At 38.3% G+C, this 20,634-nt stretch overlaps 1 protein-coding gene across 1 annotated transcript in view; it reads right to left on the bottom strand.

Annotated features, from left to right (window-relative positions):
• Nucleotides 1-20,252, bottom strand: part of pdcd2 (programmed cell death 2) — a 30,572-nt gene extending 10,320 nt beyond the window's left edge. The window contains exons 1-5 of the mRNA XM_041252800.1: nt 19,839-20,252; nt 19,103-19,351; nt 18,545-18,712; nt 13,774-13,883; nt 10,157-10,270 (exon numbers count right to left, since the gene is read on the bottom strand). Coding sequence (XP_041108734.1) covers nt 10,157-10,270; nt 13,774-13,883; nt 18,545-18,712; nt 19,103-19,351; nt 19,839-20,142 — 945 coding nt within the window. The 5' untranslated portion in view covers nt 20,143-20,252. The remainder of the gene's footprint in view (nt 1-10,156; nt 10,271-13,773; nt 13,884-18,544; nt 18,713-19,102; nt 19,352-19,838) is intronic.
• Between the last annotated feature and the right edge of the window lie 382 nt (nt 20,253-20,634).

Genomic DNA, 20,634 nt, shown 5'->3' with positions numbered 1-20,634 from the left:
AGGGAAAAAAAGAAACTTCGTCAAACACCACCAGAAATCAAAACAACCAACAGATTTGAGTCACTTCAGAATGGTGATGAGCAGAACCAACAACAAGAGAATGAAAGGAACAACATCCAGGACCCTATTGACAGTGGTGACAAGACAGTAAAAAGAAGGGAGGTCATGATTGTTGGGGACTCCATATTGAGAAACACAGCAAGTTCAGTTCGCAGTTTGGACCCCCTTACTACAACAGTGTGCTGCCTTCCGGGAGCCTCGGTCAAGCACATCACTGAGAACGTGGACAGGCTCCTAGAACGAACAGGAGACGACCCGGTAGTAGTCGTCCACATCGGTACAAACAACATTGGAAGAGACAGACCAAAATCCCTGCAAAACAAATTCAGAGAGCTAGGAAGGAAATTAAAAGAGAAAACCAAAACTGTGGTATTTTCTGGTATACTACCCGCACCTTGCAAAGGACCATATGGACAGCTGGAAATAATAAATCAAAACGAATGGTTGAAGACGTGGTGCACACGGGAAGGCTTCACCTATCTTGATCATTGGACCACTTTCTACAACGAGGACTATCTGTATAGACGGGATGGACTGCATTTAAATAACAAGGGAACTAGTCTACTTGGAGAAAAGATCCTCGAGCAGGTTCGGAAGCATTTAAACTAGAAAGGAAGGGGGGAGAAATGAACAAAAAAACAGAAGGGAGACCGCATCAAAACAAGAACAACAACTCAGGTAAGACAACCATTAAATGTATTTATCTAAATGCTAGAAGTATCAGAAACAAAATTCTAGAACTTGAAGCTACTGCACTAACAAGTAACTATGATGTGATAGGTGTTACAGAAACGTGGTTATCTGAGAGTGATGGGGACGAATATAATATTTGTGGGTATACACTGTATAGGAAAGACAGGCAGGACAGACGAGGAGGAGGGGTAGCGCTATACATAAGAAACAGTCTTGAAGCCCAGGTGTTAAACCTGGACAAAGAAAATAAAACCGAATCAATATGGGTCAGAATAACAGACAAAAATTCAAAAGGCATAATAATAGGAGCATGCTATAGACCGCCAGATTCAGACGGTGAGCACAATAATCTGTTATACAATGACATTAGAAATGTGTGTAGCAAAGGAGAAGCCATACTAATGGGGGATTTCAACTTCCCCCAAATAAAATGGGAAAACCCGGTGGGTAGCGCGAAGGATGAAATAGAAATGGTGGAAATGACAAATGACTGCTTCCTAACACAATTTGTCAAGGCACCGACTAGAGGGGAGGCATGCCTTGATTTAGTCTTTTCAAATAACGAAGATAGAATAACTAAAACAGAGGTCAGAGAACCACTGGCAAACTCAGACCACAACATGGTCTCATTTGAAGTGTTTTTTAAATCCTCAAAAGTAAAGACTAAAGCTAAGGTTTACAATTTTAGAAAAGCAAACTATGAAGGCATGAAACAGAGACTAACAGAAGTAGATTGGAGTAAAATAGAGAAAACACCCACAGAAGAAGGATGGTTGTTCTTCAAAAACGTAGTACTAGAGGCGCAAAACAATTATATCCCTAAAGTAGACAAATCTAAATGTAAAACTAAATTGCCAAAATGGTTTAATAGATCAATTAAAAAAAATATTCAGCGAAAAAAGGCACTTTACAGAGCATAAAAAAGGACCAAAAAGAAAGTACACAGAAAGAGTACACAGAACTGCAAATGCAAGTCAAAAAGGAAGTTAGAAAGGCCAAGAGAGAAATAGAAATGAACATTGCTAAGGGAGCTAAAACCAATTCCAAAATGTTTTTCCAATATTACAACAGCAAGAGAACATTCAAAGAGGAGATTAAATGTTTAAGAGATACAAATGGCAAAATCATAGAGGAAGAAAAAAAAATAGCAAATATGTTAAATGATTACTTTTCACAAGTTTTTACAAAGGAAGATACTGACAACATGCCCCACATGTCATCCAGTTCCTATCCAGTTTTAAATAACTTTAGCATAACTGAGGCAGAAGTGTTAAAGGGACTAGGAGCTCTTAAAATAAACAAATCCCCTGGGCCGGATGAGATCCTCCCAGTAGTACTCAAAGAAATGAAAGAAGTAATTTACAAACCGCTAACCAAGATCATGCAGCAGTCTCTTGACACAGGGGTGGTACCGACAGACTGGAAAATTGCAAACGTAATACCGATCCACAAAAAGGGAAACAAAACTGAACCAGGTAACTACAGACCAGTAAGCCTGACTTCTATTATATGCAAACTTATGGAAACTATAATAAGATCCAAAATGGAAAATTACCTATATGGTAACAGGGTACTGGGAGACAGTCAACATGGTTTTAGGAAAGGGAGATCGTGCCTAACTAACTTGCTTGATTTTTTTGAGGATGCAACATCGATAATGGATAATTGCAAAGCATATGACATGGTTTATTTAGATTTCCAGAAAGCTTTTGACAAAGTCCCGCACAAAAGATTAATTCTCAAACTGAACGCAGTTGGGATTCAAGGAAACACATGTACATGGATTAGGGAGTGGTTAACATGTAGAAAACAGAAAGTACTGATTAGAGGAAAAACCTCAGAATGGAGTGTGGTAACCAGCGGTGTACCACAGGGATCAGTATTAGGTCCTCTGCTATTCCTAATCTACATTAATGATTTAGATTCTGGTATAGTAAGCAAACTTGTTAAATTTGCAGACGACACAAAAGTAGGAGGAGTGGCAAACACTGTTGCAGCAGCAAAGGTCATTCAAAATGATCTAGACAAGATTCAGAACTGGGCAGATACATGGCAAATGACATTTAATAGAGAAAAGTGTAAGGTACTGCACGCAGGAAATAAAAATGTACATTATAAATATCATATGGGAGATATTGAAATTGGAGAAGGAATCTATGAAAAAGACCTAGGAGTTTTTGTTGACTCAGAAATGTCTTCATCTAGGCAATGTGGGGAAGCTATAAAAAAGGCTAACAAGATGCTCGGATACATTGTGAAAAGTGTTGAATTTAAATCAAGGGAAGTAATGTTAAAACTGTACAATGCACTAGTAAGACCTCATCTTGAATATTGTGTGCAGTTCTGGTCACCTCGCTATAAAAAAGATATTGCTGCTCTAGAAAGAGTGCAAAGAAGAGCGACCAGAATTATTCCGGGCTTAAAAGGCATGTCATATGCAGACAGGCTAAAAGAATTGAATCTGTTCAGTCTTGAACAAAGAAGACTACGTGGCGACCTAATTCAAGCATTCAAAATTCTAAAAGGTATTGACAGTGTCGACCCAAGGGACTTTTTCAGCCTGAAAAAAGAAACAAGGACCAGGGGTCACAAATGGAGTTTAGAAAAAGGGGCATTCAGAACAGAAAATAGGAGACACTTTTTTACACAGAGAATTGTGAGGGTCTGGAATCAACTCCCCAGTAATGTTGTTGAAGCTGACACCCTGGGATCCTTCAAGAAGCTGCTTGATGAGATTTTGGGATCAATAAGCTACTAACAACCAAACGAGCAAGATGGGCCGAATGGCCTCCTCTCGTTTGTAAACTTTCTTATGTTCTTATGTTCTTATGTTCTTCAGCACATGCGTTTTGAACCGGGACGTCTTGGCACCGGTTTGATTTACTTAACACTGGATCAGTACTGGTTTGGTAGCGAGTTGGGATTGGACACGGGTCAGTGACCTCGGTACCAGTTCAGTATTGGTTCACCAGGTCGCAGCTACCACTCGGTTCAGCAAAATAATATTAATAAACAAACAAGAAATAGTTGAACAAATCAAAACACTTCTCAGAAACAAAAAAGGTACGGAGGCCGAAACAAATAACTAAAACAAGTATCGTGCTAGTGCTGAACCAGCACAAGTAGCAATTTTTTCTTTACCTCTCTCTACTACCGTTCTCCAATCCTGAACACTCCAACCATGTTCAGCCAAAGCTGCTTGGTTTTATAACTGGCTATTAATTACCTAGTGTATCCCTGTGACAGAAATATGAGTTCTGGTGATAACACTGTGTAACAATTTTTTTTTTTTTTTTGTTCCTGGGTAGTAAGTGTTATTTCCTAATTGCTTATGCCTCAAAAGTATAGAAAACTACTCACTGCTCACTTCGTTTGGGTTAAACGCTCGGAGAGAGAAGGTCTGAGAGAGGAGCTCTCAGAGTGGATTGTGCTCGTATTTTGTATTGTTGTGTCTGTCCGTGTAACTCTTTGTTTTTGTATTCACCATTAATTAGACAGTTAAGCACACCTCCGGAGCTGTCAGCAGGGTCAGCATGATCCGGGGCACCACTACACTCCACACAAACCTGTGTCTGCACCGAGCACCTGCATGTCTGCACGCACCCAGGACTGGTGACCGTGTCGTGTTTTGTTTGGGACTGTGCCCTGCTTTGTTATCCCCGCGCTTTACACATTGTTGGGTATAGCCGGGGATTTATTATTTAACGGTCACCAGACACGGATTAACAATTAAAGCACCTTGTTCACTGAAATACCGTTGTCTGCCTGTCACTCCTGCATCGCATCACCGCTACACCTGTTCCCCTTACCAGCCACTTTGCCACAATCCCTCTGCCACATTCAGCACAGGGTTTCTCATATGCGGGGTCAGCAGCTAGACAATAATCACTTGCTAGTGACCACAAACTCATGATTCTATCTGGAAATACACACAGGGCAGGGTGTACACGTCACAGTAGCCTACGCAATGTCAACATTCTTAATTTAACCATGCACTGCTTAAAAACACAGCACAACTTAAATGGTTCACTTAATAAAAATAAAAAAGATTTTCCAGTTAAATTTCCGGTTACAAAATTGTCAAACTTGAATTTGTTACTTACTTAAAAGACAGCACAGTAATTAATTTCTGCTTCAAAATTCCTCCGAATACACCCGCTACCAATGCAGATTAACCATTATTTCAATCATTATTTACTTATTTAGCAGAAGCTTTTATCCAAGGCGACTGAGAGACTAGGGTGTGTGAACTGTGCATCAGCTGCAGAGTCACTTACAACAACGTCTCACCCGAAAGATGGAGCACAAGGAGGTAAAGTGACTTGCTCAAGATCACACAGTGAGTCTCTGAGAGACTGGATTTGAACCCGGGAACTTCTGGTTACAAGTCCCTTTATTTAACCACCAGACCACACAGCCTCCTTGTACACGGAACAAAAATATAAACATAACATGCAACAATTTCAAAGATTTTACTGAGTTACAGTTCATATAAGGAAATCAGTCAACTGAAATAAATTCATTAGGCCCTAATCTATGGATTTCACATGACTGGGAATACAGATATGCATCTGTTGGTCACAGATACCTTAAAAAAAGAAAGGTAAGGGCATGGATCAGAAAACTAGTCAGTATCTGGTGTGATCACCATTTGCCTCATGCAGCGCGACACATCTCCTTCGCTGGGTTGATCAGGCTGTTGATTGTGGCCTGTGGAATGTTGTCCCACTCCTCTTCAATGGCTGTGCGATGTTGCTGGATATTGGCAGGAACTGGAACACGTTGATCCAGAACATCCCAAACATGCTCAATGGGTGACATGCCTGGTGAGTATGCAGGCCATGGAAGAACTGGGACATTTTCAGCTTCCAGGAATTATGTACAGATCCTTGCGACATGGGGCCGTGCATGATGCAACATGAGGTGATGGCAGCGGATGAACGGCACGTCAATGGGCCTCAGGATCTTGTCACGGTATCTCTATGCATTCAAATTGCCATCGATAAAATACAATTGTGTTTGTTGTCCGCAGCTTATGCCTGCCTATACCATAACCCCACCGCCACCATGGGGCACTCTGTTCAAAACGTTGATATCAGCAAACCGCTTGCCCACACGATGCCATACACGCTGTAAGCCATCTACCCGGTACAGTTGAAACCAGGATTCATCCGTGAAGAGCACACTTCTCCAGTGTGCCAGTGGCCACCTGAAGGTGAGCATTTGCCCACTGAAGTCAGTTACGACGCCGAACTGCAGTCAGGTCAAGACCCTGGTGAAGACGACGAGCACGCAGATGAGCTTCCCCGAGACGGTTTCTGACAGTTTGTGCAGAAATTCTTCGGTTGTGCAAACCCACAGTTTCATCAGCTATCCGAGTGGCTGGTCTCAGACGATCCCGCAGGTGAAGAAGCCGGACGTGGAGGTCCTGGGCTGGCGTGGTTACACGTGGTCTGCGGTTGTGAGGCCAGTTGGACGTACTGCCAATTCTCTAAAACGACGATGGAGGCGGCTTATGGTAGAGAAATGAACATTCAATTCTCTGGCAACAGCTCTGGTGGTCAGTCCTGCAGTCTGCATGCCAACTGCATACTCCCTCAAAACTTGAGACATCTGTGGAATTGTGTTGTGACAAAACTGCACATTTTGAGTGGCCTTTTATTGTCCCCAGCACAAGGTGCACCTGTGTAATGATCATGCTGTTTAATCAGCTTCTTGATATGCCACACCTGTCAGGTGGATGGATTATCTTGGCAAAGGAGAAATGCTCACTAACAGGGATGTAAACAAATTTGTGGACAAAATTTGAGAAAATAAGCTTTTTGTGCGTAAATTTATGGATCTTTTATTTCAGCTCATGAAACATGGGACCAACATTTTACATGTTGCGTTTATATTTTTGTTCCGTGTAGTAACAATATAACGACCCTGCAGTCAGTGCTAACTAAGTGGACTTGTTTTGCTGTTCAGGCACAGAGAGGTTGAGCAGCAGGGGGCAGGCAAACACTCCAGTCTTAAATATTCAAAGAGAGCTTTTTAAAAAAAAAAGCATCAGAATAATATTGTACTCACAGTTCATCTGTGGATTTAATTTAGCATCAAGTCTATTCTGCTGCACACAACTATACACTTGCACTTTTTAAATAAAAATAGTTAGTGTCGCTGTAGTCTGCAGTGACAGTAAAGCCTTTGAAGAGCCCAGAGATATCAGCGGGACTAGGGAATTAATGTGTACACACAACAAGGGATGAAATTCATTTATTTGCGGCAAAGCAGTGTGTAAAAGGCCTACATAAACAATTACTCGTATGATTTTAACCGAGGTCAGGGTCTGGCCATATCTGGCTACGGCCTTGCTATTGTTGTCTTCAGATATTTTTAAAAAATCCAAACACCTTTCTTTTGAGACATTTTTACTGCAGATTGATTGCACATTACACAGCAATTGAAAAATTACCGTCTTGGTGATTAAGTATGCCTGGCCAAACATTCAATTATATACTGGAAGAAATTCGAGCATGAATATCGGTGTACATGATCATAAAACAAAAAAAGTGCAGACAGCCGACTTAGTTTTTTTCCTTGTAGCATGAAGATAGGCTACCAATTATCGATGCACCTCTAAAAAACATATAAAATGTGAATATACAGAGCAACACTACCCTTGTCTGAAGGCGGTGCGCCGATCAGGTCAGTCTTGAAAGGAAAAATGGCACTGAGATCTGTGACTGCAGTACTTTTGATCTCGCAGGGGTGGGGTCATGACTGCTTCACAGGCTCAATGAGCAGCTTTGGTATAAAGTATTCAGGATTCTGGTCTTTAGGAGGTAAATACCCACCCAGTAATGGTTACATTTCATACTTAAAGGGAACCACTTAGTATTGTAAACTATTTCAAGCAAGTTGATACTAGGCTACAGCATGCTGAAACATCTGCATATTATTGACACGGTTCTCCAAGATGTTGAAAAAACTATGACTACCAAAAGCTGAAAAACATACTGGGTCTCGCTCACAAAAAGAACAATTGATGATTGTAGCGCCAAATTTAGATGGCTTGTAATTGCTCCAATACAGAAGATGGTGATGAGACGTTGCGGAATGACAAACCGAAGATTTTGCTGTACAGACACCAAATGGGACAGTGCATTTGCTAAAAGGGGTTCAGGTTTGTTTTTTATTTTACATTATCATGCCTCCTAAAAACAGCTATTTAAATATAGCAAAGTAAATGTGTAGTTTACAGCAGCTTCAGTTTCATTTTTATACGGTGAGGTACTTGGAGATACATTAGAAGTACATGAGAATGTATCACTGTACACATTCATACAACATAAAATGAATTACTGTATTAATTTTGTGTGAAGTTTAATCTTGTTTAGGAACTGTAAGCATGTTTGGAATTTTACTAGAATGAGGGAGTAATTCACTAAATCAATCCTGTACAAAATTTTACCTTGAAATAAAGTTTTACTAATTGTGACTTATTTTATTAAAATCAAAAAGACTACTGCAGTTTCTATGCAATTTAAAATGATTAGTGCTGACCAGGGCTGCAAAATGTTCGCACCCACGCACACAATGTGCGCCAAAGGATTTGGTCGGGAGCTGAAGTTTATTCTACACCCACACTCCCCACAAAACTTTTGTCTTTGCCCGGTGCCAGTAGCCCCCCAACCCACCCCACCGCAACCACGGTCATTAGGCTCAGATTCTTTGCGTCTGAACGCAAATACACACTTTTCATTTTAATAACCATGCTCTGCTCCGGGGTGTATTTACATAAACAAGATAACAAAGCATGATGTAATTGTTTTACCCTGCATATTGTGTACTCGCAAACACGTGACTGCAGTAATACAGCCTCGGTGGTAATACAAGCTTTTTGCTATTTTGTAAAATGTATTTTTATGTATGTTTATTATTAAAATTCCACCTCCACGTCAGAGGGTGAGATGTGATTATTGTAAAAAGTAAGTGACGAGATGGTGGGTATTTGGTTAAATGCATTATACCTTTCTATATTTTCATTCCATCAAAAGTTCTCAATTATAAATACAGTATTTTAAATGTATAATTCACATTTCACACTTATAAATAATGTTATCATTGTATTCAACTTTCTATTTCCTTTAGGATTACCCCTGACACTGTTTCCACTCAGAATAAAAGTCAATGATGATGTTTGAAAAATATTGTCTTGTATAATCCTAATTGGTTTCAAATCTATAATTCGGACTTCTGATTTTCTGTGTTTTACCAGGACTTTTCTCCTGTCCTTTAAGAATTCAGTTGATATCTGTTAAGCCATTTGTGTATCTCAATCACAAATGAGAAACGTGTTAATAGAAAAATTAGTTTAAATATTTAAATGTGTTTCTGTGAAAAAAAGTTGCAATTAAAAAAAGTGTGATTGCACTATTACGTGTGCTTGTGACAAAGTGCCCGCCTGTGTATATTATCTGTTATATGTTGTGTGTGTAAATGTTGGTGTATAGTCATTGGTACACTGGATATAAACAGGTCTGTAACACGAGTCTTTAAAATGTATATTTGTATTTAGGCACGGGATTGTACATCACTTCACGTACATTTAAAGTAGTTAATATGTGAGCACGAGGTTGCACATAATTAATTCACGTGCTGGGATAAAAGTGAATAATTAATTAGTAATTGAATCCCAGCACAACAGTATATATAGATGCACGTTTTCACATACTCGCGGTTGGGTGTTCGGTGAGTGGAAAACCGTATTGGAGACGGAGGAAATAATAAGTAATAATAATAATAATAATAATAATAATAATAATAACAACAACAACAACAACGTAAAGTATCTGCTCACCGTGTCTAGTCCGTTTTGTTTGTCTTTTTGTTTTGGCGAAGTGTGCCGTGTCCTGTGTTTTCTGTTTGTTTAAACCTTTTATTTTGTAATAAACCGGCGCCAACAGGCGTCTTCATCATTTAATTTCATCCTGTCTGTTGTATATTTCATTCCTTCCTGGTTCTGACGCCGCCCACTTCGGCCATCTCTGTGACAGTGCTACAGTACCCAATTTGACTGTGTGTCATTTTTTTGGTAAATTACTAATGCTAATACTAACCAAGTTGTAAAAAAATAAATACACACAAATAAATAAATGCACTTTTCCCTAAATTAGTAAAAATATTTACTGAAACAAACAAAAACCTCTCAAAATGAGGCATATTTTAATTTTTTCCAATAAACAAAGAAAGAAAGAAATGTTTGTTTTAAGACATCCTCGTTACAACACACAATAATGCTTTCTCTCCCCTGCCCGATCTAGTGTCCGGAAGGTTTGTAGTCTGTGCCCCGAAGATTTTGTCATTCTGCTACCCTGGTGCTAAACACATTTCTGGGATAACTCGCAGTAGCACCTACCTGGAATTCAAAAAGCCGCTTGGCGCCACACAAACAATTGGGGATATCTGTTTCTTTAGGAACATTTTCATCAGAAACCCAGAGTGGATGTCCCATTCTGCAATAACGCAAAACCTAAGGTTCACAAGAAAAAAGGTGTTTAGTTTTGTCCTCCTTTTTCAGCTATGGTCACAGACAAGAGTATTGGCACCCAACACTTAATATAAGAATTCAAGAAAACATGTTAAATACAAGCATTTAGTGAACATTAGCATGACAAAGACCAAAACACACAATTTCTGGTAGTGTATCAAACAATCGTTGTTAAAATAAATAAATAAATAAATAAAAAAAGCACATTTCTAATATTTGTTTATGACAACTGTTGGCACCTTTACATTAAAAGTCTATAAAAATTAAAATGGAACTAATTAAAAAAAATATGCATTGACTGAAAAGCATTACATGGTAATCAAGCTGATTACAAATGTCAATAGCCATAAACATCTGCTGAAGTTTTGGCAAAACAGCAGATGATGGTTAAGACCAAGGAGTTTGATTCATGTTTGAAAAGCATTTATTGAAAACTACAAAGGAAATGGCTATTGAACACTATCAAAGAAATATGTAATACCAAAACCCACAATCAGAGCAATAATCAAGTACCACCACAGAACAAATTAAACTGAAATGCTTAAAAGAAGAGAACGACCAAAGAAAACTATAGGTACAGCAGGTAGGAGAATCATCCAAGCAGCTTAAAAAAAATCCAAGATTAACAACCAAGGACTTGTAGAAAGATTTAGAAGCATGAAAGAAAAGTTATATGCATGTAGACCTTGCTGTAACCCCCTGTAAAGAAAATCCTTAAAACAAAACCATCTAAAATTTGGTGAGAAATATGAACGGGAATTATCTGGTAAAATGAGACTAATAGAATTTTCCCCCAAAAAATGGACCACAGTATGTTTGCAGAAAAAAGGGAAAGCATTCAATGGAGAAAACCTTGTACCTATAGTTAAACACGGACATGGTATGATCAGTTCAGGGACTGGAGACATTCATGTGACTGAAGCGCAAATGAATGCAGCCATGTATCAAAACATTCTCCAAAGGACAATGATAGAATCTGCTCACAGGCTGATTAGCAGACAGTTTATCTTCCAAGACGACAACGAGCCACAGCTAAATCAACTCTGGCATTCTTGAAGAAAACAAAGATTTGTAATGGCTATCAGATCTAAATCCAATAGAAATGCTTTGGGCTAATCTGAAAAAAGCTGTAGCCAAGCATTGTGCATCCAATCTGTCTGAGCTGAAGGAAATACACAAGACAGAACAGATTTTACCAACAAGATGTAACATACTGGGTAAAAATTATCAAATGTCTGAAAGCTGTAATTAAAGCAAAAGGACACATGAAATACTAAAGCAGGGCTGCCAATAGTTTTGTCATGAACAAATACTTGAAATGAAATAAGTTTGTTGATAAAGATTATTTGTAAAAGTACTAGAAATTATACAGTACCAGTCAAAAGTTTGAGTACACCTGCTTGAAACCAGGTTTTCCGTGATTATCTACGCTTTTAAACTGTATAAACTTGTCTATAAACACTTAATATTTCATTATATGATACACGTACTTATATAAGCTGATAATCATAAGAGAACTGCAATAAAAAATTTAATTTTTAAATGAAAATGTAAATCTTGTCAATTTCAATGAAACGGTCACCCAAAGCAAGGGGATTTCAGTCTGAAGCCCAAGTCAGTTAAAAGTCTGAAATGTGTACAACATGGTGTTAGAACACTGGCCTAAGTACAAAAGTGTCTTTGTTAGATGTTCTCCGAGTTAACTAGCATGTTACCTAATTAACCTTCTGTCACCAATTATTGTTAACAGGTGAGGGTCCATGATTACTACAAATACAGGTAGCATAGGCACAAGTTTGTCATTCCTGAATGTAAGGGAGCAGAAAATGGCAAAATACGCTCAATTAAGCAAAGAAAAAAGACAGTCTGTAATTACTTTAAGAAATGAAGGTCAATCTTTAAGACAAATCACAAGAACTTTGAAAGTGTCTGCAACTGCTGTGGGCAAGACCATCAAACAATTTGAAGAAACTGGCACTCATAGAATCAGAGGACAAGTTCATTCCAGTCACAAGTCTGCAAAACCAGCAATTAACTGCCTCTGAAATAGAAGCTCAGCTAAATCCTACTAGAAGTACAGATGTTTCAACATCAACTGTTCAGAGGAGATTGCGTGAAGCTGGTCTAACTGGACGAATTGCTGCAAAGAAACCATTGTTAAGAGTGCAGAATAAGAGGAAGAGACTTGCCTGGGCCAAAAAACACAGAAACTGGACGTTAAGGGAGTGGAAGTCGGTCTTATGGACCGATGAGTCAAAATTTGAAATATTTGGGTCCAACCGCCGAGTATTTGTAATACGCAGAGAGGGTGAGCGCATGAGTTCTGCATGTGTGGTTCCCACTGTCAAGCATGTAGGAGGCAGTGTCATGGTCTGGGGTTGCTTTGCTGGTGACAGAGTTGGTGATTTTTACCAAGTCCATGGCAAGATCAACCAGCATGGCTATCATAGCATACTTCAGGGGAGGCATGCCATTCCATCAGGATTACGGCTAGTTGGGCAGTCCTTCATTCTTCAACAAGATAATGACCCGAAACACACCTCAAAGTTGTGCAAGAACTATCTGACGAAGAAGGAAAGTGAAGGACAACTCAATCTAATGATCTGGCCTGCTCAGTCTCCAAACCTCAATCCCATAATACTTGTATGGGACGAACTGGAGAGAAGAGTCAAAGCAAAGCTATCCACAAGTGCCCTACATCTCTGGGAATTGCTGCAGAAGAGCTGGGAAGACATGTCGGGTGATTTCCTGCTGAAACTTGTTAACCGAATGCCTCATGTTTGTGAGGCTGTTATTAAGGCAAAGGTGGCTATTTTGAGGAATCCAAGAGTTAGAGACAATTTTCAATTTTCTTGAACATTGCTTTGATACTCCTTATGTTTTGTATATTGTAACATGTGTTTTCATTTTCAAGTATTTACAGAAACGTATACAACGTAAAACATTGTCAATTATGAAAAAAACCTAGTTTCCAGCAAGTGTACTCAAACTTTTGACTGGTACTGTATATTTAGTTTTTTGTTTTATTAAACTGGTTAAAGTTTACTCAATGCTTGTCCTTAATCTGTTACCTTGAATTATGGAATAAGGCAGCAGGAGGTAAAGAAAAGGGTTTGTAACCAGGAGGTCCCCGGTTCAAATCCCAGCTCACTCACTGACTCACTGTGTAACCCTGAGCAAGTCACTTAACCTCCTTATGCTCCGTCCTTCTGGCGACACTGGTGTAAGTGACTCCGCAGCTGATGTATAGTTCACACCCTAGTCTCTGTACGTCGCCTTGGATAAATGCATCTGCTAAATAAACAAATCATAAAATAACAAACATAGGGTGCCAATACTTTTGTCTGTGACTAAGTCTGACGATAAATTATGTTCTCATTCTCTTTAGACGAGATAAGCCACGCTATTTACATTATTTTTGCCCATTCCTATCTGAAGCACGGATGCAATTCTCATTAGACAAAGTAGTGTTGTGTCAAACAGACCTGCTCAGGTTCAATTGCTGTTCGCCTTTTAAATTTCTCAAACACCTTGCTTTCTTTCGATTCATGCTCTGCCATGGCTTCCAGATCCCTCTCATCCACTGAATCCAAAACTGTGATGAAGACAGAGACAAATAAATGTAATAAAATTATTTTTTTCCGCTTGTTTGCAAATAAACAGGCAAGCATTTTATGATTTAACAATCCTTTGTCAAGTGCACACTGAAATAGGTGTTTTCAAATTCAGATACAAGTACCTAAACTTTGTACCAAAAAAAAAAAAAAAAGACGACACAACAGAGTCAATTGCAACGAACTTGTAGATTTAGTACAGAGTTGTGTACAAAGTTGTAGATTAGCTAATACTGTACTCTCAGGATCATCCCCAGCTGCGTTCCAACTTAGTAATTGTTTCATTCCAGAGACTTCTATTTTATGTTTTTGTTACAAGAAGAAACCCAACATCTTAATTAGTGTTGATTTTTTAATTTTTTTTTTTTTTTAAGTTAAGAAAATGGATGTACAGAAATGTATTTACACAGGAAAGTAAATACTAAGGCTTAACTGCATAAGAATATTTTCTTAAACCAAAATTCACATGTATAATCTCATTATCCTAAAACACCACCGTAATTAATTGAAATTAATTAAATAATTAAATTAACTTCATTAGAGGATAAACAAAACTTTTTATTAGTTCTCATTATTTAATTCACACACAAAACCAATGCATTCTTTTATAGGATCAAACATGTACTGTTGACTATAAAAGGTGTAAATCCAATCAGAAATGCTAATGACATGTTTCAGGCATAGCATATAAAAGCTTATTTTCTCAGTACATATGAATGCAGTAGTTGTGTCCAAAATTATACAATGGAACAAAAACTTCATTTCAGAGAGTGTAGATTAAAATTTTACTGATATAACAGAAACGATTCAACAGCAATTCTGCAGCACACAACTGCATGGAATACACGTGTAAGCACACTGAATACACGTGTAAGCACACTGAATACACGTGTAAGCAGACTGAATGCTGTCTTCCGTGAGAGGAGGCCAGGTACAGCAGAAAATTAAAAAACAAATCTGTGGAAGAGGCTGAAAAGTAGGGACACTGAAAAGTCATACTGGATTTATTTATTATTATTATATAATATAAAATGGGGATTGATTTTATTCTTAATACAAGGGCAGTAAAACACAACAGTAATGGATATCTGAGTGCTAACTGTATATCATTTTTGGTTATGAATAGTTCATGATACCACAAGTCTTTAGTCTACAGAAATTACTGGACTAACTTAGCAACGTGTTTTAGTATCCTCTAGAGGGCAACATCAGTTTCTTTGGGTTCATTGCAATTGATAATTTTTAATACGCAGCTCTGGACATATCTTGAGATGCTTAGTTCGTTGCAATTGGTATTAACTTGCATACTAGTTTAGTACCATCATCCGCACTAACCACAGGATCATCTCCAGTGAATACACTCCTTTAAGTTCGTTGCAATTGACCCAGAGAAACTAGGGATGCAACGTTTATGTTTTTTGTAAAAGCAGAATTTTACAGAAACAAAACCAACATTTTCATAAAATTAAAAATAAAATGATACTGACAACCAACAACATATAAAACTGAACCTAAACCAAAATTTGTACACGATAAAAGCGCGTTGGCATTCTCAGCATTAAGTCGGCAGCATTTTCAGAAGCTCATCGCACATTTTTCTGCATGTAGATTATTCATATTAACATTCCTTAATAAACGTAATACAGTCAGCCCCAGTAGAGATACAAGGGTGTTGACATGTCTAGGGCTGTTTCTTTTCAGGTTTCTAAAGGTGCTGGTGCAAATACAAGCAGGCATGATACTCTAACTTAAACCATGGTGAAAAGAAAAAATACATCCTAAGAAGTGAAAAGCGGAGTTAAAAAAAAAGTTGTGTTTGTGCCTGTTAAATTACTCTGTGTAAACTGTAAGAACAATTTTATAATTGATAGTTTATCGTTTTATTTAGGTTGATTAGTTCCCTTATAAAAATATGGTGTAAATAATACTGTCCTTAATACTGTCCTGCAATACAGATACAGTATATAACTGTGTATATTGCCCGTGCGACAAGTGAGGTGGGTAGCGAAGCATTTACAAATCATTCTGCCATTCTTCTGTCTTTATCATAATAGACAGATTGATTTAAATCAAGGTTATTTGCTATAAGGGACGTTTATGGTTTTACACTGTTAATAGGTGGTTAATTGTATGTTGACATGAGGCATTCACTGCAGCAAATATTTATTTTTACATTTTTTTTTTTTTTAAATAAATTTAGTCGTTGCCAATTATTATTATTTTTTTGTTATTTTATCCCAATTTGAAATGCTCAGTTGTTATTTAGGATCAGCTCACTGCTACCACCCCTGCGCTGACTCCGGAGCGGTGAAGATAAACACATTCTGTCCTCCGAAGCGTGTGCCGTCAGCAGACTGCTTTACATACTGTGGATTCACCATGCAGCCACCCAGGAGCTACAGCGTCGTTGGACAACGCAGCTCCCAAGCAGCTAACAGGCAAGCCCACAGGCGCCAGGCCAGACTACAGGGGTTGCTGGTGCACAGTGAGCCGAGGACACCCTGGCTGACCTAACCCCCCAGCCCTCCGCCCTCTGGGGGCACTCAGTCAATTGAGCGCCACCTCCTGGGAACTCCTGAGCACGGTCAACTGTGGAGTAGCCCAGACTTGAACTGCCGATGTCCAGGCTATAGGGTGCATTCTGCGCTCACGCAGAGTGCCTTTACTGGATGTGCCACTGGGGAGCCCCTGTAGCAAGTATTTCTCAGTTATGCATTATGTAGCCAACAAAAAAATAAAAAAACACATGGCCTGCTGTGTTTTGTTTTGTGGTTTTTGCGGCCCTCTACCTCAAAGTTGTCTATCCCATATCATTACATGCCATTACTGAACTTTTACCCTGTTGAGGAAATATATATTTACATTAAGGCTGTCAATCTGTTATTTAGCACCCTGGAATTTATTGTGGGTTTACTGGAGGTTTTGACTGGATCGGCAATAATACTTCCACCAATCAGAAGGCTGCTCGTAGCAATCCCGCCCTCTGGCAGACTGGTATGCAGAACAGATTAAAGAAGCGCTGGACAAGAAAAATAATGTTTCAGATAACAAAGTGGACATGAGAATGGCAGTGATGAAGCCAATTTCCTTGAAAACATTAAAAGTAGATCGAACATTTCCATCAATGGATTTAAAAAATGTATTTTGCGATCAGAAACCAAGAGGCAGTGTAAACTGCCTGCTACTGTACTGAATTTTTTTAGAAGGTGTTAATTAAGTGACAGCCAAAATTGCTTATGCCAAACTTGCTAGAAAGTGTGTAACAAAATGCTGCAAATTTGATTTGGATTGTTACTGCTGATATGCTGTAGATACTGCATTACTATTACTGAAGACACCATCGGTGTATACAGTAATCGACTGTGTTACATCAGTGAATAATAGCTTTAAAACTGAGAGCAAATGCTTATTGTTAAAGTATAAGAATGATAAATACTATAACCAATTTTTAGAAGCCTTTTGTTGTTCTCCAAGTTGCTGCAGTGATATTACAAGTCCTATAACAAGTTACTGTAAATGAGATATTGTTTTAACAGACAGATTTCATCAAGTAAACATATTTTAATGTTTTTGGAATTAAAAGTATAAAAACTGTGTGACATTTTTCTTTGCGAATGTGCCAAGTGAAAAACGGCAATTCAAAAAACGTCTATCCCCCAAGGTAGTAAATCCACCGAATTTATACAGTACTTGTAATTCTAGCACAACACTCTTAACTTCTGCACAGATCCAGTCCCATCAGTAAACACTCACAATGTTCAAAGCAAACTAAATTGAAAAAGTTCAACAAAAACATTCAGAATTACTGTGGGTGGAGTTACTGAACGCAGTAAAAAGCAAACATCCATAATAAACAGAATGATGTAGATTGTGACTGTGAATACGTATAACACGACTTTAAAAGGAAGTTGTTTTTTTCAATATTAATTCAGAGCATGCATAAGGGTAAATGAATTATGTATAGGCTTACCAGTACACTCTTACACAAATAATTTACATAGCATTTAAACGTTCAAAAATATACCAAAAGAACACCCCTAAGCCCTTCTGGTATTCTTTCTTTATTTAGTGGCTTAAAGTGTTACAACATTTTCACTAGTCTGGTCACCTTTATAGTTTTAGTGTGCTATGCTATAAAGACAGTTATGTTTTCTGTTCAGTGCATTTATACTATTGTAGCAACACAGCAGCAAGTTAGTTCAGTGTAAGAAGACTGTGAAAATGTAAGCTGCCCAAAGACAAAAAGGTAGTGATCAGTGGAGTCTGTAGCCCGTCCACGACAAAGAAAATTCTGAGGGAACATTGCATGTGTGTATGATATGTCCCGTTCCCTTGGCTGCACAAATGAATTCGGGTTTCTAGGTTTTAAACTTTCATTTCAGTTTTACCAAAAACCCCGACTGGATGTCAAAAACAGAGTTGCTAAGAATCAGAACTGATCATACCTGACTTGCATCAGTGAAATAAACTAAAAAAGAGAATGGCTATTAATGAGGATATAAAATATGGACCAGTCTGTCTGCAATTTTCTCTTTTCAACCAAGATTGTCTAAAGCATACTTTAGACAATCTAGTTAAACAGTTCAAAACAGAGCAATTTCAGGTTGGGCAGCATGAATTCTATGCCCTAAAGTGTCCTTACCATCACCAGCTGGAGGCTTAGACTCCAAATAGGTCTGCATTTCTTTTAGCTGCTCTTCCTCAATTTGGCCATCACCATCTGCCTCTAACTGCAGTTCTTCTGGCTCGGTCACCACTTCATACTCCAAGAACAGAAACTTATGGTCCAGCAAAGATACACCCACTTCACCTAAATGCAACAACAATTAAAGTAGGTATTTTTTACTTCAGGCTGGTCTTTTTTTCTTTTAGATCTCAGATTCTAATATTGCAGGATCCTTCAAGGTACTAATTGTCAACTCCTAAATACATGAACAAAGTACCTTAACTCAGGGAGGGAATATCTGTCTGTCTGTCTGTCTACAAAAAATTACATCTAGGTTAAACCACCCCAAACAAACTGATTACTTATTTTCTGTTTTACTGGTGTTTTGTTTATGTATTTTTGTTAACATTTTGATCACATTTAAAAATTATTTATTAAATTAAGAAAAGGCCTCTACATAAATTACCTCAAACATTTAAGGCTATATTAACAATAAAAGGAGACATTTACTGATTTTTACTGTACTATACATACCATTTTTTGAGCATTCTTTTTTATGTCCTGCTTTCCAGTCAATTGTCTGGTGCTCCCGGCTACAGTAATTGGCACTGTGACACCTAGAACACGACTTGGGTCCTAAACAGCCACAAACCCTGCACAACTTTACTCCAGATCCAAGCTGCAGGATCTCACTGTCAGTGCTGTGTATGTCAGCAGCCTCTTCTTCCACTGGGGGGTCATATGAATAGAAGTCATTCTTTCTTGGTAGCTGACTTCTGTATACTGGAAATAAAATACCAAATACTGACATTCCACAAAATACCTTTATAACAATAATGTACAAAATGCATTCTCTTTTAAATATGGCCAAAGGATCAATTAAAGTACACTGCTACATATTTAATGTTACAGTAAACTATCAATTTTGCCAAATTATTTCATTTGTGGACTGCACTGGAAAAAATATCCAAGGGCATGTAATGTTAAGGGAGAATTTATTTGTATTTGTATTTTTTTACTGGCTGCATACGTGTTGTGCTATATATTGAAAGTAAACATTTTAATACAGTAACCAAGTCTAAAAGTGTTGCTGATAATATAACTGTCAAACTCTTCATGCGTTACAAACTAAAAAGCACTAATCCAGTTTGCGTAAAATACAATTAAAATGTTTACTTTTTTTGTTCTGTTTTTTTCTTCTTACTGTGTAATGTGTTAGACGTTCTAACATTACATTTCGTACGAATCCGTGCTATTTAACTTTACTTACCTTTAAAACAACGACTGTCGTTGTGTGAATAGCATGCGGTATTTTTACAGCAGAACACGAAGCATGTTCGATGAAAGCTTCGAGCCTGTCCCGGAATCGGAGCGTAAACCTGCAGAAGAAAAGCTGAAGGCTGTCCGCACTTCTGACAGCTGAGCTCGCTAGGACTAGGAAGGCCCAACTGACTCAGCCACGCTGGTCTTCCGCCCACTTTACTGTGAAATTGTTTACTTCGAAGGCTAAAGGACTCAAATTCTTCCACAAAGCCAAGCTCCACTCCAATCTGATCACATTCGTTTTTAGCCATCTCTACGTTCAAGTTATTTAAATAAACACAACTCCACTCCACGTGTGAACCTCCACTACCTCAGCAGTTCTACAGTCTGTACTGCCCCCAAGACAACAAAAAACGTGAACGTAATGGATGAACATGACGGAGCTATTGGTTGCACAGCTTGCTGGGCCGGCCAATAGAGTAAAGCTAAAAGATGTACGCGTCCCATCTTCTCCTGATTGGAGGAAGTTGGTGCATGCCATCTAATGCAGATGATGCGCGCCATCTAACGTCGTTCTACAATATCTTCGTCTAGATACATCCCTTTTTTCCAGTAGTCAGTGTGTGTTGTGCAGTATGTGTTTTTCTTTCCCTTTTTGTTTTCCAGTGCCAGTGCTTCAGCAGTAAATATAAATAAGTGATCAGATAATCAGATAAACAAAACTGTAACAACGGGATTGATACGAGACGGGTAAAACAAACACTGTTAAAATAGCAGAACATATCGAGATATAAAATAAAGGC

This window comes from Polyodon spathula, chromosome 6, assembly GCF_017654505.1.
Source record: "Polyodon spathula isolate WHYD16114869_AA chromosome 6, ASM1765450v1, whole genome shotgun sequence".
Classification (NCBI taxonomy): Eukaryota; Metazoa; Chordata; class Actinopteri; order Acipenseriformes; family Polyodontidae; genus Polyodon; species Polyodon spathula.
Note: the sequence above shows the minus strand (reverse complement) of the source record. Positions and strands in the feature narration are given on the sequence as shown.